The sequence below is a fragment of the Pteronotus mesoamericanus genome, unplaced genomic scaffold (genome assembly GCF_021234165.1).
Source record: "Pteronotus mesoamericanus isolate MK-2021 breed Mesoamerican mustached bat unplaced genomic scaffold, CSHL_Meso_final contig_256, whole genome shotgun sequence".
In the NCBI taxonomy this organism is placed as follows: Eukaryota; Metazoa; Chordata; class Mammalia; order Chiroptera; family Mormoopidae; genus Pteronotus; species Pteronotus mesoamericanus.
The window spans coordinates 1,070,697-1,094,339 of NW_026555108.1; the positions used below are offsets into that span (position 1 = coordinate 1,070,697).

At 41.7% G+C, this 23,643-nt stretch overlaps 1 protein-coding gene across 1 annotated transcript in view; it reads left to right on the forward strand.

The window, feature by feature from the left end:
* The window catches only part of MSN (moesin), a 66,292-nt gene extending 52,233 nt beyond the window's left edge, over window positions 1–14,059 (forward strand). The window contains exons 4-13 of the mRNA XM_054574250.1: window positions 510–784; window positions 2,272–2,355; window positions 3,015–3,161; window positions 4,169–4,265; window positions 5,674–5,837; window positions 8,668–8,798; window positions 9,057–9,217; window positions 10,636–10,728; window positions 11,060–11,284; window positions 11,878–14,059. Coding sequence (XP_054430225.1) covers window positions 510–784; window positions 2,272–2,355; window positions 3,015–3,161; window positions 4,169–4,265; window positions 5,674–5,837; window positions 8,668–8,798; window positions 9,057–9,217; window positions 10,636–10,728; window positions 11,060–11,284; window positions 11,878–12,042 — 1,542 coding nt within the window. The 3' untranslated portion in view covers window positions 12,043–14,059. The remainder of the gene's footprint in view (window positions 1–509; window positions 785–2,271; window positions 2,356–3,014; window positions 3,162–4,168; window positions 4,266–5,673; window positions 5,838–8,667; window positions 8,799–9,056; window positions 9,218–10,635; window positions 10,729–11,059; window positions 11,285–11,877) is intronic.
* The last annotated feature ends 9,584 nt before the right edge of the window (window positions 14,060–23,643 follow it).

Genomic DNA, 23,643 nt, shown 5'->3' on the forward strand with positions numbered 1-23,643 from the left:
GTTAAAGCTTCATGCAAAATTGGATGCAGATTCTTTGCTCTATTTCCTCAGTCATTTCAAGTGCGATGCCCACACAGTACACATGCTCACTCAACGATGTCTACCGCCCCCACTGACTAGTACAGTTAAGTCATCACTGTTCACACATGCACATTCCAGTTCACTCATCTTGGCTGCCAGGCTACACTGATGTCACGCAAACTGTTCTTGTTATATTAACAATGGCTGAAGTTTTTCTGAACAGACCTTGTACTGTAAGATGATGATTTGGGAGCTTGTGACCATCTTCATTTCAGGAACAAATGCTCAGTAGGAAGCAATTGTGGACATGGGATTCAGTCCCCAGTGAAAATAATGTGTCTCTTTTCTGAATTACTGGGAGAGTTGCTCCCTGGCTCTTTGGGATTACCCAGACTGATGAACTTTCAGTGTCTTCTCCCCACCCTACAGCTACTTTCCCACCCTAAAGTCTACTTTTTTGAAAACCCATAACTCCTTGTTACTTCCAGGTGACTGCCCAGGATGTGCGGAAGGAAAGCCCCCTGCTCTTCAAGTTCCGGGCCAAGTTCTACCCTGAGGATGTATCTGAGGAATTGATCCAGGATATCACTCAGCGCCTGTTCTTCCTGCAAGTGAAGGAGGGCATTCTCAATGATGACATTTACTGCCCACCTGAGACTGCTGTGCTGCTGGCCTCCTATGCTGTCCAGTCCAAGTATGGTGACTTCAATAAGGAAGTTCACAAGTCTGGCTACTTGGCAGGGGACAAGTTGCTTCCGCAGAGGTAAGGTTGCACCTGGCTGTCTGTCCTGGCCAGGGGGCCTGTGGCCCAAGGCTGATCAATTCCTATTACACAGGGGCTGCCAGATACGTTCCTTCCTCCTGAAGACCATGTTGTTATGGTAGTCAGAGAGGCATATTTGCATATGGCACCACACCCTGCTGTTGTTTCCTGGGCTCTCACAATAAAAAGCTTCGCCTCTCCCCTGCCTTCTGTTTGTCTGATTATAGAACTTCATTACCCTGGAAACAAGTTCATTTATTGAGAACCAGAGATGAATTGATTTTTCTATTCTCCCTGGTTCCATTTTTCTTAACACTTTTTACTGACTTAGACCTCTTATATCAGAGGTTCACAGAGGAGCGAGGCAAATATGCAAGCCAGGGACATGGGTAGCTCAGTCTTTTAATATTGGTAACCAGTGGCCAGAGCTTTCTGCTTTTGTAAACTTCAAAGCTGAATGCTCTAAAGCACTCATTATTTTTGTTTTAGCATCACAACAACACACAGAATGAATGAGGCAGGCAATTATCCTTATTTCCTGGCTAAGGAAACAGAGGTGCAGAGGTGTTCTTACTCTGACTTGCTCAATATCTCACAGCTCATTTGAGGCAGAGCCAGACCTGGAACCCTAGTTTCTTGATTTTTCAGTCTTGAGTTTTTTGCCACTGCATTCAGTGGCCATTTTCATAGAATTTCTTTCTTTCTTTCTTTCTTTCTTTCTTTCTTTCTTTCTTTCTTTCTTTCTTTCTTTCTTTCTTTCTTTCTTTCCTTCTTTCTTTTCTTTTCTTTCTTTCTTTTTTTTTGTATTGGAAGGAAAACTTCTGCTTCATTCTGGGAGCCTCTTTCCCATTGGAGCTGTGGCATATGCACAATTCACCCGAAGGTATTGGGGATAGTGGTTGTGCTCTGGGACTCTACCTGAGTCACTGCCATGATATCTGAGATCATATATTTGAAAAAAACAGCCTTGTTTATGATCTAGATCTGAGAGGTTGAGCCTGTTAGTTTTTCCCAAAGCCATTTGGGGGCTCAGTTCTCTGTTCTATAGCCACAGGCTATAATTTCATCCCTGAGCAGTATTCTCACAAACACAAACTGTTGGTCCCACAAGGATCTAGAAGAGAGTGTGCATCCTTCTTTGAGGCCCATCCCTACTCTTAGCCACACAAGTCAGAACAGACTCTTGATACATTACTGCTCTACTTGGGGACCACGGCATTATTGGATTTTCTGGCTAAAGGTATAAAAGAAGGTGTTCCCATTGTTTTGCTTGGTCACTCATTCTTGTATCTTTCCTACCTCTCAGGCTGTTCCCTATGTCTAAATAATACCTCTTGCTGTAATTTCAGTCCACTTCCAGTTTCATCTCAGTGGGCTGACTCTACAACCTCTTTGCAGCAACACCTTAGAGAGATACGTGGGCTTTCCTTAACCCCTGCAGTTTGGACTTTGTGCTTTAAACTATACATTTCCCATTGTCTTTCCAGGGTACTGGAGCAACACAAGCTCAACAAGGACCAGTGGGAGGAACGGATCCAGGTGTGGCATGAGGAGCATCGGGGCATGCTCAGGTAAGCTTGCCCTAGCAACTATGGGCTTCTGCTGCCCTTGCAGGGAGGATGAGACTTTGTTCTGGGGGATAAGAGGCCGAGGGCTAAGAACATTGGATGTTGGGGAGAGAAAGAGAGAGGAATGCACTGTACAAGGGAATTTAGAGAGATAGAAGGATAATCAGAACCATTATAAAGCTGTATTTTTTTGTAAATGATGGCAATTGATGGCCCAAACAGTTTTGGCCATAACAAAATGGAGGGTCCCTTAGGATCCCTAGGGACCATCTGGGCCACTAGGGGTTCCTCCCCAAGAAAGTAGCAGGGAATGAGCTCTCTCATGGCAAACCATTTGGGGGCTGTTTAGTTGAGGAACAAGTCTTGTCATTTTGCCATCACCACCCCATGTAGACTCTGTTAAGAATGTGCCCGTATAAGAGGCTTCTATGACAGCTAACATACTAGAGGATAAGCAAGCTTCAGCTCACCCTTATTTCCCTTGGGAACTTCAGACATCATGCTTCATGTTGTGCTCTATTCATCATCATCTGCTTGCTTTCCATCCCCTTTCCCACCCCTAATGGCAAGATGCTTGTCAGAAGTGCACAACATGTAGGATTTCTTTCTCCCTAGGTCTGATTCATACGTTCCCTTCTGTAACTTCTGACTCTGTTGTTTAGGGAGGATGCTGTCCTGGAGTATCTGAAGATTGCCCAGGACCTGGAGATGTATGGTGTGAACTACTTCAGCATCAAAAACAAGAAAGGCTCAGAGCTGTGGCTGGGGGTGGATGCTTTGGGTCTCAACATCTATGAACAGAATGACAGGTATATTATCCTAGGGGTCTCTTGGATTATTTGAGCCACTTTGACACTCATCACAGAGTAAGACTGTACACAGTACTGGGTCCCACCTGGGTAGTTGTTTTTCTACCTAGTTTAGACCAGCCCATATAATTGCACAACTTCGCTCAAACCTGTAAGTCTTACATTGACTAGACTTTTACTATTCATCATGGTAGCTCTGGCTACATGTGGCTACTGAGCACTTGAAATGTGGCTATAGTAGACTGAGATGTGTTTTAAGTATAAACTGCACACCACACTTGGAAGACTTAGTGCGAAAAGCAGAATGTAAAATGTTCCATTTTTTTGAAATATTGATTTGCATGTGTAAATGATAGTATTTTGGATGTACTATCCAAAATGAACTGTTGTAACAGTTCATTTCACCTATTTCTTTTTATTTATTTTTATGTGGCTACTAGAAAATTTAAAATTACATGTGTGGCTCTTATTATAACAGTGGGCTAGAACCTTTTTTTTGTCAGGATTTGTAATTAATCCCACTCCTATATGATGATAAACTGCCTTTTGGCCTATAATCTCTCACTACAACCTTATCTCATTTGCTTATTTTTTCCCCTTGGTCTGCTCTTGGTGAAGATGCAGATCAATAGATTATTGTTCATGTAACTTCTGAATTTGGAGCTCATTATTTACTTTCTCTTCAACTTTTACAGCCTTGGGAGGAAGAACCCCAGTTAAATAAGCCTGAGGAGTCTATGAGAGATTGTTACAAGGTCCATGCCCTGCAAAAAATATACTAAAACAAATCTCAGAGTTTGGAACAAAGAGTGCCATGTAGTATTAAGAGGTCCTTTGTGCAGCCTCAGAGCTGGCAAACTGACCTGGTGGCATGTCATGACACTGACTGAGCTTGCAATAAATCTACCTCCTGAAAGGAGAAGTTGGTGGGGTGGGGAAAGGCACCAACCCTCTATGTTCTTCTTGTTTTGCCCTTGTTCTGATGTTCTTGGTCTCCATTTCTACAGACTGACTCCCAAGATAGGCTTCCCTTGGAGTGAAATCAGAAACATCTCTTTCAATGACAAGAAATTTGTCATCAAGCCCATTGACAAAAAAGCCCCAGTAAGTAATTCCTCCCACTGGCCAAGACAAGTACGTGCCAAGGTCTGGATAATGGTAGAAGTAATCTCATAATTAGTTTTCTGTCGTGTGTGTGTGTGTGTGTGTGTGTGTGTGTGTGTGTGTGTGTGTACAGGAGGCACAAAAGGAGATTGGTGATGGAAAGAGATGTTGATGTCAAGAAATGGCTAGGAGGTATTCCTGTGCCTGTGCCACCCTGCTACCTAAGTCTTAGGGGAGAGCCACAGGCAATCTAAGTGCTGTGTCTTAGCCACTGTCTTCTGCTGCCCTGGGGCTCTGGGGTGAAAATAGAGTGTATCTTATCTTTTAAAGCTTCTAGGCCCCAGAAGGTAGAAACTGTTCATATACAGGTAGGGCAAAAGTTGATTTATAGTTGTTCATATGTAAAGTAATACAATAATTAATAATAATTCAAGAATGAACTCTGTGTAGGCCCTTCCAGGGTAGTTCAGTTGGTTAGAGCACTGTCCCTATACACCAAGGTTGCAAGTTTGATCCCCAGTCATGGCATGTACAAGAATCAACCAGTGAATACATCAGTACATGGAACAACAAATTGATGTTATTCCAAAAAGATTTATGGGGTTGGGTCTAGGGTATGCTTTTAGAAGATTACAGAAACAGTCCAGCCACTCATACTGCACTCATCAGGGTGTTATGCATGGATTATTGAGCCTCGAAGAGTGACCCCTGAGATCCAGAAGGATCCCTAATTAGCAGATAAACTCAGTTCCTAATTTTTAACTGGACGGAGGGTATTTTAGAATGCAAAGGTTGAAAGAAATTGTGATTTCGTACAAAGAGCACTGATTTCAGAGTCAAACCTGGATTCTAATCCTGGGTCTGTTAACTAACCTGTTTAATCCTAGGCAAGGATCTTCATCACTCTGATAACTAGCCTCTCTATCTGTAATAGAGAATTCAGTGACATATTTTGCCGTGTATAATGCACACTTCTGCCCAAATTTTTGACGGAAAAATAAGGATGCGTATTATACGTGGGTATAATGATTACATACAATGGGTGTAATAATCCCCTTTATAATGCATACAAAAACATTGGTGCACATTATACACAGCAAAATACAGTAAATGATCTTTCTAGTTCTTTTGGACTTAAGTTCATCTTCACCTCTCCCTCAAAACCTTTTTTTCTTTTTTTTGATTTAATCTTTATTGTATTTTTCCTATTACCATTTAGTCCCCTTATACCCATCTCCTCCCAGCAATCACCACACTGTTGTCCATGTCCATGAATCCTTTTTCCTTTTTTGCTCAATCCCTCCACTCCCTAACCTCCCCATCACTACATGTCATCCTGCTCTCCATCTCTGAGTCTCTCCTCATTTTCCTTGTTCTAAACTTTTTCTGATTGCTGGTTTCCCTCTAGGACTTTGTCTTCTATGCTCCCCGACTGCGGATTAACAAGCGGATCTTGGCCCTGTGCATGGGGAACCATGAGCTATACATGCGCCGTCGCAAGCCAGACACCATCGAGGTGCAGCAGATGAAGGCACAGGCTCGAGAAGAGAAGCACCAGAAGCAGATGGAGCGGTAGGTGATGTGGAGCTCAAGTAGGGACCAAGGCTGGGGTAAAGATACTGCTCTAAGTTGCCAAGTCTGCTAGAAGCAGAACATGAAGCCATCCTGGAACTGGGGGAAGGGAGAAGGAGCAGGGAGAGAGAGAGAAAATGAGAATGTTGTACAGTAATGAGATCTCATCCAGGAAGCAGGCATCAGAAGCTTAGGCTTTCAGAGGTTCATTTCATAGCCTCTGAAATGTGGTCATAAACCACGTTGTTTATGATCCTCATGCTATTGCTCTTCTAGGCAGACTCTGGGTTGTTCTAGGTTATCTGACCAGTATATTGGCATTAGCATAAGGCTCCATGCACATTTAAATTTAGACCCTGTAAGGGTTTTTTGGTGGAATTAGGCAGAGCCACCAGAATTTTCCCTACAAAGCCCCTGTGCACTGGAAGTCCTTGCTACTCAAAGTACAGCAAGGCTCAGCAGCATCAGCATCAACTTGGAAACTTGTTAGAATAAGGAACAATCTGAGATTTTTATCCCAGACCTGTTGATTCAGAATCTGCATTTTAAGATCCTAGTAACCATTTCTCCAATGAAGATATCCTAATGACCAATAAGCACATGAAAACACCTTTAGCCATTAGGGGATTATAAATCAAAACCACAGTGAGGTACCACTTCATGCTGACTAATATGGATATAATAAATAAAAATAACAGCTGTTGGCAAGGATGTAGAGAATTGGAACTCATGTTTGTTGCTGGCAGGGATGTAAAATGGTTCAGCTGCTATGCAAAAGAGTTTGATGGCTTCTCAATAAGTTCAATATAGAATTACCATATGATCCCACAATTCCACTCCTAGGTATATGCTCCAAAGAATTGAAAACAGGTGTTCAAAAAGCTATATGTACACATGTATTCATAGTAATGTTATTTACAATATCCAGAAGGTGGAAACAGCTCAAGTGTCCATCAATGAATGAACGGATAAATAAATTATATATCCATACAATGGAATGTTATTCAGCCATAAAAAGGCATGAAGTACAGATGCATACTACAATGTAGATGAATCTCTAAAACATTATGCTAATTGAAAGAAATTAGACACAAAAAGTCACATATTGTATGATTCCATTTATACGAAATATCCAGAATAGTGTAATGTATAGAGACAGAATGTAGATTGGTGATTGTCAGGGGCTAGGGCATGGGAGATAGGGAGAAACTGCTTAGTGGATGTGGGTTTTTACTTTGGAGTGATGAAAATATTTGGAACTAGATAGTATTGTTAATGTACTAAATGCCACTGAATCGTTGGCTTTAAAATGGTTAATTTTATATTAATTTCACCTGAGTAATTTATTTACAAATAAGATCCCAGGTGATTCCTATACATTCTATAAAGAGCTTGGAACTTCAGGAGGCTTCTAATCTAATAGGCTGGAAAATGACACCATGTATGAAAAATTAATCACCTTTGTTCAGAAAAGCTTACTGAGATTGGGGGCAGTTTATAGAGCTGGATCTGGCAGAAATCTGCCCTTAAGGACATCACAGTCTAGTAGGAGAAAGAGGAAATACATAAGTATTCAAGGTACAAATGCTGTGTCATTTGTTCACTTGATAAGTATTTATTGAGCAATGAAAAAAAAAAAGACAAAAATCCCTGTTCTTGTGAAGCTGTCATTCTAGTGGAAAGAGATAGACAAAACAAAATTATACAGTATATGGAATGGAAATATTGACCTTAAATAGACAGCCAGATGTTTCTCCAGCAGAATGTGTTTATTTGGGAACAACAAAGAACTGAAATTTAGCACATGCAGTCCAATGGTGAGGCATATGCAAGTCCAGAGAAGCAAAGAGGAGGAAAGCTCTTTTATGGAGAGGCTATTGTAAATGAAGAGTTCAATGGAGGAAACTGAAAGTTCGAAGTATGTTGAGTTTTCATTGGCTTAGTTATGGCAGTCTCCATTGGCTGAACCGTTCCTGGGCAGGGAGGAATCTTTCCTTCCTCCTGCTGGGGTAGTAATATAGTATCACTTCCTGTTGGAGATGCAAGGTAGCCTCTTCCTGTTAGGGTCAGTAATATGTGTTGAATGATATATGCATGAGAGTTCTCTGTTCTAGCCTCCTGACTCAATTTTAAATGAGGTTTCTATTAATTAATTCTCACAGTACGAAGTGCTGTGGGGAAAAATAAGAGGGAGAAGGAACAGGAAAAAGGATAGTCCAAGTATTCTGAGTGCTCAGAGAGGGAAAAGACATCTAGCCAAGGGCAAAAAGTCTCCTGGAAGGGGTGGGGGGCAAGAAAAAGAAAATATTTATTCTAGATTTGCCAAAAAATTCTCGGGAGAAGGAATAGAGTTGGGCCTCAGAGAACCAGCAGAGTTAGGCCTGAGGACTGATGCCCTAGCCACAGAGAGCACCAGACTTGGAGCAGAGTATCCCAGCATGGAGCCAAAACTTGTCTCCTTACAACTCCGTAAGGTTGCCAAGGCAGAATTTAATAGGCCATTTTACAGATAGGGGTACTGAGAAAAAGTGCAAAGGAGTGACACAGGTAGGGTCATCCACTGGCTACCCACTAGTTAGTGGCAGAGCTGGAAGTCTAGTTTGGATCTCCTGAGTCTTTGAAAACTGATTGAGCCTTGAGTGTACCAGCCCATATGGTACCATGATGTAAGGACAAAGATGTGGAGATAAGGAAGAGTGATCCCAGCTCACAAGCTCTGGATGTGTTATATGGGTGGGGACTGAGGGTCCAGGGTCAGGGAGCCTTGGGGATCCCAATTTTTCCATGTGGGCTTGCTATCTTGTTTAATCCCTTCTTTCTCCTTTCCCAGTGCTCTCCTGGAAAATGAGAAGAAGAAACGTGAGATGGCAGAAAAGGAGAAGGAGAAGATTGAACGAGAGAAGGAGGAACTGATGGAGAAGCTGAAGCAGATTGAAGAACAGACTAAAAAAGCTCAGCAGGGTGAGGCTTGACATCACCTTGGAGAGTGGGTTTTTCCAGAACCTAACTATGAGCTGGAGACCCTCTGCCTGAACTGCAGACTCAGACCACGTAATCTACATGTGACTACAGAATAGATAAATAGATGGGACAAGAAGAAGACTGTTCAGAGCTTTCTGCCAGCTATGTCCTGGTGTGAAACATTCCTAGGAAGGTAGTTAGGTGTCTCTTCTTTATCTTTGCACCCTTCATCTCCTTTTCTCTACCTTCTCTTCCCAGAACTGGAAGAACAGACCCGCAGGGCTATGGAACTTGAACAGGAGCGGAAACGTGCCCAGAGTGAGGCTGAAAAACTGGCCAAAGAGCGTCAAGAAGCTGAAGAGGCCAAGGAGGCTCTGTTGCAGGCTTCTCGGGATCAGAAGAAGACCCAGGAACAGCTGGTAAGGCAAAAAAAAATGGACTGGGATTGAAGGACCTGTCTTCCCTTTCTGCCTACCTACTTACAACTACCTCTGCCTATAGGGCTGGCTCTTTCCAGCAGGGCCTCCAGCAGGTAGTTCATTGAGAAGCAAGCTGAGAAGTCATTGGTTTGGCCCAGAGACCTTTGCAGTCTTTATTAACCCTTACTTTTACTCTATTTTCTTAGTCTTTGGGGACCTGAGCTGATGATCTGACAAAGGAAAGAGAGGGAGGAAGAAGTGAAGGGATCCACACTTGATTAACTACCTACTGTGTGTTACAAACTGTGCTAACAACTTTCCCCTTTTCCTTACTTTCTTACTTCTTCCAAAGAACTCTGTGTCATTAACCCATATTGGAATATATGTCCAAACAAGGAAACTAGGGCTCAGAGAGGTTTATGAGACTTACCAGAGGTCACTCAGCTGTTACTAAGGATGAGAACCCATTTCTGCCTCGTGGAAGGGAGTGCTCCCTAAAATCATACTTAAAACTATGTGCCTATGCATTTTTAATGGGAGGAAGGTGAGAATCCATACTTTCACTATAACTTCCAAGGGTTCTGTGACTCAGAAGTTAGGAATCTGTGACCCAAGTTCCTTGATATATGTTCTTCTCCATACTATTTGCAGTGGGAGTACAGGGAGCTAAGACCTAATTCTTGGGGGGAAGTTTCTTCTAACAGAGGTGTCCAACCTTTTGGCATCTCTGGGCCACACTGGAAGAAGAATTATCTTGGGCCACACATTAAATACACAAACACTAATGAAAACTGGCGAGCAAGAAAATAAAAGTTCTAAGTAAATTTATGATTTTGTGTTGAACTGCATTCATAGCCTTCCTGGGTCACATGTGGCCCATGGGCGACAGATTGGACACCCCTGTAGGAGTTTTGCCAAAGATGTGAGAGTATGCATAGGCTTTTTCCCCTTTTTCATATTGCGTTGTGACACTTGAGTGTCTTTCCTATACTTGTCCTGGGAAGAATCTTAGTGGAGCCCTGAGTATCCTAGGATAACAAGGAAGGCTCTGCCACTTCAGGCAGTGACACACTGATCTCTAAAGCCCTAACTACACTGTTCAGTGGGCAATACTGAGAGGAGAAAGGACTGAGGGATGGGGATGAAGGGAGGGTTGGAGAGGTGAGGAAGAGACAGAGATGATATGCTATTTGTCTTCAAGATGTCTGTAGTCTAGGTGGGGAGCTCTAATTTATAAGGAAATGGTTTGGAGTTAATAGGGTACTATAGTAGACTGAGAATAAGAGTAGTCCTCTGGGATTCCTGGAGAAGGTGGGGTAAAAAGAGCCAGCACAGCAAGCAAGTAGAACAGTAGGTTGTCCACCTGAGTCTTTAGGACCTAAAGGCCAAGCTCTCACAAGCTTTCATTTTATCCATAGGCCTTGGAAATGGCGGAGTTGACAGCTCGGATCTCCCACCTGGAGATTGCCCGACAGAAGAAAGAGAGTGAGGCTGTAGAATGGCAACAGAAGGTAAGACACAGAGCAAAGCATTGTGGGAAGGGGTACCACATGCATAGGTTCTAGTTCCGTAGATGCCTTAGGTTTGGATCATTCCTTGACAGCAGGCATCATGAGAGAAGAAGCTCAAAGCTCTCTCAAATAACTTCCTAGAATTTTTCCGTACTCCAGGGAAACAGGTACAATTGCTCCTCTTATATAGCCAAGGAAACTAAGGATCAGGGATGAATTGATTTGGCCTACCTGGTGCCTGCTTTCTTCTGGGGAATTCTAGGCATGTATAGGATGCTGCAAGTTAGCCTGTTCTAACTGCCTGTCCTTCTCTCCCTCTGTTACTGGACAGGCTCAAATGGTACAAGAAGACTTAGAGAAGACCCGTGCTGAGCTGAAGACTGCCATGAGTACTCCTCATGTGGCAGAGCCTGCTGAAAATGAGCAGGATGAGCAGGATGAGAATGGGGCAGAGGCCAGTGCTGAACTGAGGGCTGACGCCATGGCCAAAGACCGCAGTGAAGAGGAACGTACCACTGAAGCGGAGAAGAATGAGCGTGTGCAGAAGCACCTGAAGGTATCTAGGCAGAGCCAAAGGGTCAAGGAGACCATGTGCATTGATTTAGTAGCACATGGTCTTCCTTAGATCATCATGGGGGAGTAGGTGGAGGAGTCTGTCTCAGTGCTGTATGGAAGCCTGAGCTTTTCTTAAGTGAAAACTTTAACAAGAGGCACCTCTTATTTATTAATCAGACCCTGAACCACCTCTTCCTTTTTAAAAAAATTTTTGCCACATTCTCCACCCATACTTCATTTACTCTTATATTCAGGAAGTACTTAGCTGACACAATTTCTACCTGAATCTTTAGTATGTTGTTCTACTCTCAGGGAATACTTGTCATCAATTGCAATTGGCCCCCTAAGTTTGTGGTTTTATTTTTTTATTCTTGACCCACTGCAGTCCAAACAGGGCTGGAAAAGGCTCTCAAAAATGTGTGCGCACACGCACACACACAAAGGGGGCAGAAGGAGGGAAGACAGGAGGGAGGGGGCAGGGAAGCACCAAGGAAAGGGAGAGGAGAGGGGGGAGAGAAGGGAAAAAGTGTTTAAAGAAGCGGGGGTAAAATGAGAGGAAAGCCATTAACCCATCATTCCCCTGCATTCTCACAGGCCCTAACTTCAGAGCTGGCCAATGCCCTTGATGAGTCCAAGAAGACTGCCAATGACATGATCCATGCTGAGAACATGCGACTGGGCCGAGACAAATACAAGACCCTGCGCCAGATCCGGCAGGGCAACACCAAGCAGCGCATAGATGAGTTTGAGTCCATGTAATAGGCACCCAGCCTCTAGGGACCCCTCCTCCCTTCTTCCTCGCCCCTGTACTCCTATACTCTCGCCTAACTCACACTGTGCTGGAGCCACTAACTAGAGCATCCCTGAAGTCATGCCATGTGTTCATTGTAGCCATGGGACCAAACCTAGCCCCTCAGCCCTCATTCACTTCCCTGGGCATAGAAATGGCTCACTTTGGTGCCAATGGGACCTTCCTTTCCCTCTCTATCCTGTTCAGTCTAGCTTGCTAGAACAGACCCCTTCTATAGCTTAGAGGCACTTCCCACTTGATTTGGAAAACATTCCCACATTTACTGTTGTTGCAAGTGTGGAGTAGGTTGAAAACTAGCCCCCACCACTGCCTTCCTCTTCAGGGTCCTGTGATTTGAAGAATTGGAACATCACAGGGTTTAGGGAAGGAGGCAGGGCCCTGGCTATATGCTTTAGGATGTCAACTGACCTAGGATTAGGCCTCCCAATGCCCATTCTTTTTAGAGAGTTATATAGGCTTTATAATGATTGGAGGCTAAAAAGATGTTCAGTCATTCTCTCTACCTCCCAGATTGGGCCTGTTACAAACTCAGTCCCAATAAGCCTTGTCCTTGACTTCAGGGACTCAGTTTCTCCCCAGGTTGAGATGGGGAAAACAGTGCCTTCAAGAGGCTTTACCAACATCCTAGAAGGCCATTTGCCCTTCTCTTGAGGCAAGGCTGGGTAGAAGATCCTTTCCTCAATGCCTTAGGGGAGCCTAGGCCTGTTTCAAGTGAGCTCTATGGGCAGAAGTATCCCTTATTATTCTGGGTTCCTCCTCCCTTTTTGGGATTTACTCCTCCTGATTCCAATCCCCAAATTCTCTCATGCTAAAACAATAGGGATGGTTACCCAAAAATCCAACCTCCCACCCATCCAGGACTCTTGCTAGAGGGAGGAAATATTCACACCTGGTTTCTGTATTTCTCTGCCATGGGCCCCAGGCCACTTCTCTTATCAGAGCTACTTGGGCCACAGCTTCTGCTTCAGGGCCATCCAGGCCTTGGTATGGTGAACCTTGGATCTTGATGCCAGTTGGCTCAATTGGTGAATAGATAGAAGAAGCTGAGTGTGGTGAAGAGAAGTTCATGGCCTGGATCCCACAGTTTACTTGACTCCATCATGTGCCTAATAGCCCCTTTCCGTCACCTACCTCCAAGCTGGTGACCTGGCCCTGCCTATGTTTGACAAATTTCTAACCCAGATCTTGCCACCAGCTGTGCTGTCCTTTGGAGCTGCAAACCAGAGAACTGCTGGGGGTTCTGGCCTGGTCCCTTCCACAGCCCTACTACCCCTTGCACTTAACCCAGGAGTAGCCTCTTCCTCCTCTCTGTTGCATGTGTGTTCTTTTTTTTCTACCAGTATTATATATTCTAGTGGCATCTAACTAAATATTGATTTCTGCATGTCTTGCTAATGCACCCTTAGAAGATATTAGTCTTGGAGCAGAATCATTTTGGCCAAATTCCCTTACCACTCCCACACCTGGGAAGCATATACTATATTATAAAAGAACATTTTGCCAGAAACATTAATGTAAGAAGCTTTCAGTATTGGTGATATCACCTGTCACTATAGGTCATACAATCCATTCTTAAAGTACTTGGTATTTGGTTTTATTGTTCCTTTTTTGCCTTCTCCCCAGAGTTAAGTTCACAACTGGCTATACTGTTCCTGCATGAAATGCCCCTAGCCCAGAGCCCATGGCTTTGATCCTTCCCCTACCTTCTCCACCCTACCTGATCTTGGGGAATTTCATGTGCATTGCTGTGAATTATATTGACACCCTCTTGGTGATATGCCCTATGTTAGCTAAATTTAAACCTGGAATTGCGGGGCAATCTAACTGCCTTAAGAGCAGTAACCCACCCCCAGGAGGCTGGGGAGAAAAGTTAGATTTTGTATTCAGGGTTTTTTGTGTGTATTTTTGGGGTTTTTAAAAATTGTGTTTTGGAAGGGTTTATGCTCAGCCATGTTCTATTTCAGTGCCAATAAAATTTAGGAAAACTTCACTGTGAATTGATGTTTCTTTCTGGCATTAGTGGGTGGCTGTAAGATACTTCATTGTAATTTTCACCCTATAGACCACCATCCCTGGTCTCATTTCATTCTCACCTCAGTCCTATGGGGAGTAGATATGACTATCTTCATTTTATAGAAGAGGGAATGGACATGAAAAAGTACAATTTCTGTCCAAGGGCACAGAAGTAGCTGACTTAATAACCTATGTTCTTTTCACAGCTCCATGCCAACTAGGTGGGCCCTGCACATGGTCAATGTGATGCTTCCAGGCTCGCTTAGCACTGGAGTTTGGGGGCTTCTTGTGAGGGGTGGTTTATATCTCTGAACTTCCGGTGTGGTCAAGCTCTGTCCTGCCTCCTTGTCAGCAATGCCTCCAGGCTTGCTCACTTACTTCCCTCATTTATTGCAGTGCCAATGAAGGTTAGTTAAATTACCTTGAGCCCCATTGCAAAAGACAGTGGGGGATGAGTGTAAAGTGAGGGTGAATTGTGTATGTATGTATAATACCTGCTGGGCAGTATTTATGGTTTATAAAACATGTCAATTTTGTAGCCGAGATATGGTTATCCCAATTTTACAGATAAGAAACTGAGATTCAGATAAGACATCTAGGCTCTTTTGAACCTGGCACACTCTCTCACAAGCTCCATTTTTGGTGGGCCAATACTTGCAAGGAAAAGTAAGTTACATAATCTGTGAGCCTTAAATTCTTACAATAACCCTTTGAGGCAGTGACTCAAACTTGTCTGCACATTAGAATCCAAATTGGGCTTAAAGATTCCAAAACCCAGATTATGTCATCAAATCAAATTATAATCTCTAGAGGTGGCACACAGGCATCAGTATAGTATTTGATGATTATAATGTGCAGACAAACTTGGGAACCACTGCTCTGAAGACGTAGTGTTTTATCTCACTTTACAGGTGGAGAAATTGAGGCCCAATAAGATTAATTAGTTTGTCCAAGGTCACAGAGATTAGAAGTAGTAGAGTCAGCAGATGAACACAAGCAATCAAGTTTATGAGCCTGTACTCTTAACCACTATGCTATATTTCTTCCTAACATTCCCACCAGAGGGGAGGATGGGCATGTACTGGGTATAGGATATTTCAGTTCTAAGGTAGCAAATAGAATTCTGGGGCCCTAGAACACCAGTGTAGGAAGTGGGTTTAGCAATTTCTGCTAATGATAGTCCCAACTGTTGCCTTGGGGAATGAAGGAGCTCTAGGTCCCCTCCAACGTCAACGACAGGATTTTTTAAAAATTGATTTTAGGGAGAGAGAAAGAGGGAGAGAGAGAGAGACATACATTTGTTGTTCCATTTATTTATGCATTCATTGGTTGATTCTTGTATGTGCCCTTACCAGGGGTCAAACCTGCAACCGAACCTTAGCGTATCAAAATGACGCTCTAACCAGTTGAAATACCCACCCAGGGCCAGAGGATGTTTTATGTATGCTTTGTATATTATGTTGTATATGTGTGATTAGTTATCTCTTAAAGGGGAAGACAGAGGGACTTTCTGCTTCCAGGACAATGTATGTCATAGGATAATGGCACCTCAAAGGTGTACATGTTCTAATTCATGGAACCTGTGAATATATTACTTTATGTGACAAAAGGAACTTGGGGAAGTGATTAAGGATTTTAAGGTGGGTATGCTGGATTATCCAGGTGGGCCCAATGCAATCACATGGATCCTTAAAATGATGCGAGAGGGTAAGAATGAGAATTGAAGATGCTATCTTGCTGGCTTTGAAGAAGAAAGAGGAGGCAATAAGCTAAGGAATGCAGGTGACCTTTACAAACTGGGAAAAGCAAGGAAACGGATTTCTTCCCCTAAAATCTCCAGAAGGGACACAGCACTGCTAACATCTTCGTTTAAGCCCCAATTAAACCTAATTTGGACATCTATCTGACCTCTAGAAATGTAAGGCAATAAATTTGTGTCTTAAGTCACTACAACGTTGTTATCCACTTCTCAAAATTCTCCATTTTTTGAAATGCCAATGTTATTAAAATGGAGAACTGAACAGGTTGCTAGCAGTTAAGGAAAGGGAGTGGGGTGTGAAAAGTAAGTGTGGCTATAAGAACAACATGAGGATTAGTTGATTAGGTTCCAATTATAGGTGAGATCATATGGTATTTGACTAATCAACAAAACAAAGAAGGAAGCAAACTATAATCAGAGACTTTGAAGGAAAGAACAAACTGACAGTGACCAGAGGGGGAGGGGGAGGGGATAATTGGAGAAAGAAGGGGAAGGGTCATCAGGGAGCATATATAAAGGACCCATGGACAAACCAACAAGGGGTGGGATTGAGAGTGGGAGGTGGGGGTCAGTGGGGCGTGAGAGAGCAATGGGGGAAAATGAAGACAAATGTACTTGAACAATAACAATGAAAAAAGAGAAGAAATAGTACTTCAAGAACACAGTCTCAGGAGCAGGGGTATTCATTGCTAGTAGATTGTTAACTTTAACACTTTGTAGTGAATGAGGCTAGGAAAGATACATATATTTAGGAAGATAAAAACAGATAAATCCTGAATTTATAGTAATAATTTTTTATTAAAAATAAAGTCCATCAGGTTATTAATTCTTTAGGTTTCTGTTTGCTTTTTTTAAATTTTTAAATCCTGTTTATTCTATTACAGTTGTTTCCATTTTTGCCCCTTTGCTCTCCTGTACCCACCCCACCCTGCCCGCCTCTCCCACAGTCAGTTCCCACTCTGTCGTCCATGTCCATGGGTCATTCATACATGTTCTTTGTTTAGTCTCTTCTTCTTTCCACCACTGTCCTTCCCCACAACCTCTGGTCACTTTCAGTCTGCTCCATGTTTCTGTGCCTGTGGTTTATTTTGTTCATTAGTTTATTTTGTTGAATAGATTCCGCTTATAGGTGAGATCATATGGTATTTGTCTTTTACCAGCTGGCTTATTTCACTTAGCATAATATTCTCCAGTTCTATACATGTTGTTGCAAAAGGTAGGAATTCCTTCTTTCTTTTGTTTTAAATGCAGATTGATTTTATTTATTTTTTTAAATGTCAAAATCCAATATAAAATACCTAAAAATTTAAACCCATTATAAAGTCTCAGCAATTAAAACAACATGACACCAGCACAGAAATAATCAAGTAGATCAATGAAATAAAATGAGCATTCTAGAAACAAACATATACATCTGTCTAAAAATGTAATATATCATTCAACTGATATTTCAAATCAATGGGGAAAATAAGGCATATTCAACAAATAAGATGCATGGATCACTCTTACGTGAAATAAAACAAATACAGAGCCCTATTTCACACATTATACAAAAAATATTTCGTGAGTTAAAAATCAATATGTAAAATCTAAGGAGTTTTAGGACAAAATACAAAATAATATTTTTCTCTAGGACTTTTATGGTGTTGCAACTTATATTTAAGTCTTTTATCCATCTTGAGTTTCTTTTTGTGTATGGTGTCAGCTGATGATCCAATTTCAATTTTTTGCATGTAGCCATCCAGCTCTCCCAACACCATTTGTTGAAGAGGCTATTATGGCTCCATTTTATGCTTCTGCCCCCTTTGTCAAATATTAGATGCCCATAGAGACCTGGGCTTATTTCTGGGCTTTCTATTCTGTTCCACTGGTCTATGGGTCTGTTCTTGTGCCAGTACCAGATTGTTTTGAGTATAGTGGCTTTGTAGTAGAGTTTGATATCCGGTATTGTGATCCCTCCTACTTTGTGTTTCTTTCTCAAAATTGCTGAGGCTATTTGGGGTCGTTTATGGTTCCATATACATTTTTGAAATGTCTGTCCTATTTCTGTGAAATACGTCATTGGTATCTTAATAGGGATTGCGTTGAATCTATAAATTGCTTTGGGTCCTATGGACATTTTGATCATAATAATTCTTCCAATCCATGAGTACGGTATATGCTTCCATTTATTGGTGTCTTCCTTAATTTCTTTTTTCAATGTTGTATAGTTTTCTGCATACAGGTCTTTTACGTCTTTGGTTAAATTTATGCCTAGGTACTTTATTTTTCTCCTTGCTATATCGAATGGTATTTTTTCTCTGATTTCTTCTTCTTCTATTGCATTGCTGGTGTACAAAAATGCCTTTGATTTCTGAGCATTATGCTAAGCGAAATAAGCCAGGGGGTGAAAGACAAATACCATATGATCTCACCTATAAGCGGAACCTAATGAACAATACAAAGATGCAAGGAAAATAAGACCAGCAACACTGAAAGGAAAAGAAATCAACAGAGACAAGAGGGAAGGAGGGGGGGGGCAGGGAAAGGGAAGGGAAGGGAAGGGGAAAGTCAAGGAACATATAGCAAGGACTCATGGACAAAACCAAAGAGGAAGAGCTGAGGGAGGGAAGGAGGGAGGGGGCAAGGGAAAGTGGTGGGGGGGAGGCAGAGACAAATGTATTTGAAAAACTAAATTAAAATAAAATTTAAAAAAAACCAAAAAACCAAAATAATATTTTTCTTACCCTGAGGTAAAAATATTCTAACCCAGAAGATATAAAGTAAAATATTGACAATATGACTATATTAAATGTTTAACACTATATAGTAATATACATATAAAAAAGCTAATGGACAAGTAATAGCATAGGAAAGTATTTGCAACATGTCTAAAAAGGGGTTAATAGATTTTTTTTTTTAGGGAAAAAGTTCTACAAACATTTAATCAAAAAATGGATAAAGAATACCAAAAAGTCATTTAAAGCTTTTTAAAAATAATAGAAATAGGCAAGAAATATACAAAAAAGGTTTCATATCCATAAATAACAAACAAAATAGCACATCATTGTCACAATTAGATTAATAAGTTTAAAAATATTGGTAATATCAAGTATTGCCGACTGAAAAGAACTGGGTATTGATAGACTCTTTTTCTTCATCTTCCTAAAGCAGTCCCTTTAGCATATCTTGCAATGCTGGTTTTGTGAAGGTGTATTCTTTTAGCCTTTTCTTGTCTGGGAAACTCCTGATTTTGCCTTCCATTTTAATGGAGAGCCTTGCTGGGTAAAGCAGTCTTGGTTGCAGGCCTTTGCTTTTCATGACTTGGACTATTTCTTGCCATTCCCTTCTGGCTTGTAGTGTTTCTGTTGAGAAGTCAGATGCTAGCTGTATTGGGGCTCCCTTATATGTTACTACCTGTTTCTCCCCTGTATTGGGGCTCCCTTGCTGCTTTTAGGATTCTTTCTTTGTCTTTGATATTTGCCATTTTAATGATGATGTGTCTTGGAGTGGGCCTCATTGGGTTCCTCTTGAATGGGACCCTCCGTGCTTCCTCGACTTGTGTGACTTTTTTCTCTCCTGCAAGTAGGAAAGTTTTCCATCATTACCTTTTCAAACAGGTGCTCTATCTCTTGATCCTCTTCTTCTCCTTCTGGTAACCCTATTATATTGATATTATTACATTTCAGGTTGTCCTGCATTTCCCTCAATGCCTCTTCATTCTTTTTGAGTCTTTTTTTTCATCTTCTTGCTCTTTCTGGGAACTTTTTTCTACCTTATCCTCCAGCTCGCTGATTTGATCCTCTGCTTCATTGAGCCTGCTTTTGATTCCTTCTACTGTGTTCTTCAATTCAGAAATTGTATTCTTCATTTCCCCTTCTCTTATTTATAGTTTCTATGTCCTTTTTCATGCTGATATAGTTTGCATAAGTTCCTCGTAGTTTCCCTGTAGTTTTTGGTAATTCTCTCTGAGCTCACTGAGTTCATTGAGCTTCCTTAGAACCATTGTTTTGAACTCAATATCTGATAGTTTACTTGCCTCTATTTCATTTAGTTTTCTTTCTGGGGATTCCTCTTTTCCTTTTGACTGGGGAGGTGTTTCTTTGTCTTCCCATTATTTATGTGTTCTTTTTTGCTTCTGCTTCTTAAATTTATCTGTCTTAATTTCCTAACTTTGTGGTGTGAACTTCTATGGTAGGAGACTGCTGTTTTTTCTTTTTGGATCTGCCTCTGATGATGTCAGATGTTGACCGTGTCTGACCTTAGGCAGTCTGTTTGAGACTTTCAGGAATCTACTGTCTGTGGCTGTCTCCTTCAGCTCTTCATGTAGTCACTCTGCACTCAGCAGGCCAGATTAGAGACACCACAGGGTGGGCAGAGTCCCTCCTGGGGGGTGGGGTTATTGGGTCCTCTTATGCTGCTGCTGCTCAGGGGAGTGTTCTGCTTGAGCAAGATGGCTGCTGCCATATGGGGCATGAGTCAGCACCAGGATTCCTTCAGCTACTCTCTCAGTTCTCTCCCCAAAGTCTTCTTCCCCAGACTCTCCTCAGATGTCTCCAGCCCACACTGTCCCCGCCTTTGCCAGAGACCAGGGTAAATGGCTGCAAATAAAAATTTATGCGTTAGCCCTTTAAACAACTCTTTGCATCTCCAGCTGCCCATCACTGGCAGAAAGCAACCCTACTGCTTTTCGCAGCTGGCTGTTATCTGTGTCCTTTTTGGGCTCTGATGCTGTGGGCTGGAGATCTCCACTTATGGTTTAGACCCCGCTCTTCTCAGGGGGATCCCACTGGCAGTTTCAATTTCCTTCTGCTGCTGCTGCCCATGGGCACCCGGCCCACCTTCTTGAGTCTCTACCACACTCCTTACTAGTTAGGTTGTGCTAAATCTGATTCCTCTGTCTGTCCGAGGTTATAAGGCTCCTCTCTCACCATTGTTCAGTTGTTTGCTCCAGGTAGTTTCTCCACAATTTAGTTGTAATTCCACATTGGTCCTTGGAGGAGGTCAGTGAGACTTCTACTCACTTCTCTGCCATCTTGATTCTCCTTGTTTATGCTTTTTATTTTCTTACTGTAAAAATAATTCATTTCCAACAGCCTTAATGTAATTATTTGATTCTATATTAATACATACATATAGATATTAAATATTATATACATACACTATTGTTATAGCTTCAAAATAACAATATTAGTACAAGTAAAACCAACTGAATTAAAAAAGAGAGAACAACATGAGGGATTTTTGCTGTTACATTCTATCTTGACTGTGTCATTGTCAATACCTTGTTTGTGATATTGTACTATAGTTTGCAAGATGTTACCATTGGGAGAAACTGAGTAAAAGATACTTGAGATTTCCCTGTATTATTTCTTATAACTTTATATGAATCTATTGTACAAGGATCTAAAAAATAAAAAAAGAAATAATTAAAAAGAGGGAGAGTGTTCCTGGGTATATTTCCAAGAGCAATGAGTGCATCTGTGCATCAAAAGAAATAGCAGTATTATCTGCAATAGCTCCAATGTGGAAACAACTGAAATACCCATCAACTAGAGAATGGACAGGATTACAGCATATTCATATAATAGTATATTGCTCAATGACAGAAATAAACAAACTACTGATGCATACAACATTATGGATGAATCTCATAGGCAATATGTTGTACAAAAAAGGGCAGACACATAAGAGAGCATTGTATAATTCCAGTTACATAAAATTCTAGAACAAGCATGGTTGTCTGTAGCTGGGGTGGGAGGAATTGACTGGCAGTAGGTACAAGGAAACCTTCTGGAGTCATGGAAATAGTCTTGGTTACAGGATATAAATATGTAAAAAATTATCCAGTTGTATGTAAATTACAACTCAATAAAAAACTTTCACTGCAAAAGTTTGGAAATATCTAGAACAATGGATCTCAAATTTTAGTGTGTATCAGAATTACAGTGGACTTCTTGAAACAGATTACTGGGTTCCACCCTTTGAGTTTCTGATTCAGTTGGCTTGACGTAGAACCTGAGAATGTGCATTTCTAACAAGTGCCCATGGGATACTGATACTGCTGTTTTAGGGACTGCACTTAGAAAGCCACAGCTCTAGAATATAGAGTAGACCAAGACTTTCCTGGTAGAGATGGAATCTCAGAGAAAGAAAGGACTCGTATAAGGTCACACAAGCAGTTGGGCAGATAAGGGTCTAGAAATTGCTTCCTGACTTTTTTCATGGCCTTCTCTGCTATCCAGGAATAGGACTCCATTGTCTGCTTTCTTATAGCCCTTAATTATAAGGCCTGAACAGGAAGGACTCAGATATTCATGGTTCTAATCCTTTCTCATGTTATAGAGTGAGAAATTGAGACCCATGAATTAAAGGCACTTGTCCACAGTCACAATGTCAAGACTAGACCCTGACCTATTTCCTGCCTCTGCCCCAGTCCTGTACCCAGTCTACCATGGGGCACCCTTAGTGTCTCAGGTGCTTTGCCTCCAATTCTATTCCTAAAGAAAGCTTCCACCCCGCCATTTACATATCTGTGTACAGAGGATATTTCTTGAAGCTTCTAGTTAAGATCGTAAGGAAACAGGCCACACTGCTTCTAGATCTTCTTCTAGAGCTGAAATGGAGGGTTACAAGTCTGTTGATCTCTGTGAACATGCATTCCTCCCCTGAGCCTAAGAAGCATTTATGGCTCCTCACAATTTGCTTTGTCTTATTTTTCATTTTTCATTCTTTTCTATCTCCCCCTGCCCAGAGCTTTACATTACAGATATAGTAGACTCTTTCTAGCCCCTCAACATCTCAGACTTGCTCATACTTACATGCCTTCGTGATAATAATTATAATTAACATTCACTAAATGCTTATTCTATGCTAGACACTATTTAGTGTGCTTTACAGTCATTAGATCATGTTACCTTCACAACATCTCTGAGGCAAGGGTGATTATTACAGATGAGGGAACCAAGGAAAGAGAAGATAAGTAACTTGCCCAAGGTTACACAGGTTGGAGTTACAGAGGCATGATTTGACTTTTTCTTAGTAGCTCAAGCTCATAAAGTCTAATAAACAAATATACCCTCTCTATTCTCACCCTACCTACTCATCCTCTTATATCCCCCTCTCATGTGGCACTCTTTTTCCCAAAATAAGAACCTGGATATTTTTACTTGACAATCCCCCCCTGGTCACTGTCCCTGGTCCCAATCCTCCTGCCTTTTGATTCTTCTCCCTATATAGCTTTTTCATGCTGCATGTATTTATTCTTTCTCTGCTGCTGGGACCATTACCATATACTCCTCACTATAACATTGCTCTGTCTTTCTGCCCTCTGCTGTAGTCACCTGCCAGAAAACCCTACACTCTTCCCATCTTCTTTTCTCAGCTTTCCCCACCAGGTCAGTCCTGGTTATTATTTGTATTCCATTAATATCCCATGCTCATTCTGGTATCAGGACTTTTAAATGTCCCACTGTCTGGAATGGTCTTCTCAGAAGAATTCCAATGGCCGGCTCCTCATCATTCAGGTCCCAGCTCATAGGGGCCTTCCCTTACCACCCTATCTAAAGTAGTTCCAATGTTGTGACTTTGGATCCTCCTTTTCTATCTCCTACTCCTTCAAGACCTCAGGTTAAAGGGTTAAAGCCTCTGAATCTTGGGGAGAAGGTAATATAATGAAAGGGAGGAGATCATGCCCTTATGGAGTCTTTTTAAAACTTAATAACAGTTTGATTTAAAAAATAAAAAAATAAAGTAGTTTCTACCTCCCAACACACACATACATATCTATAATAACTAA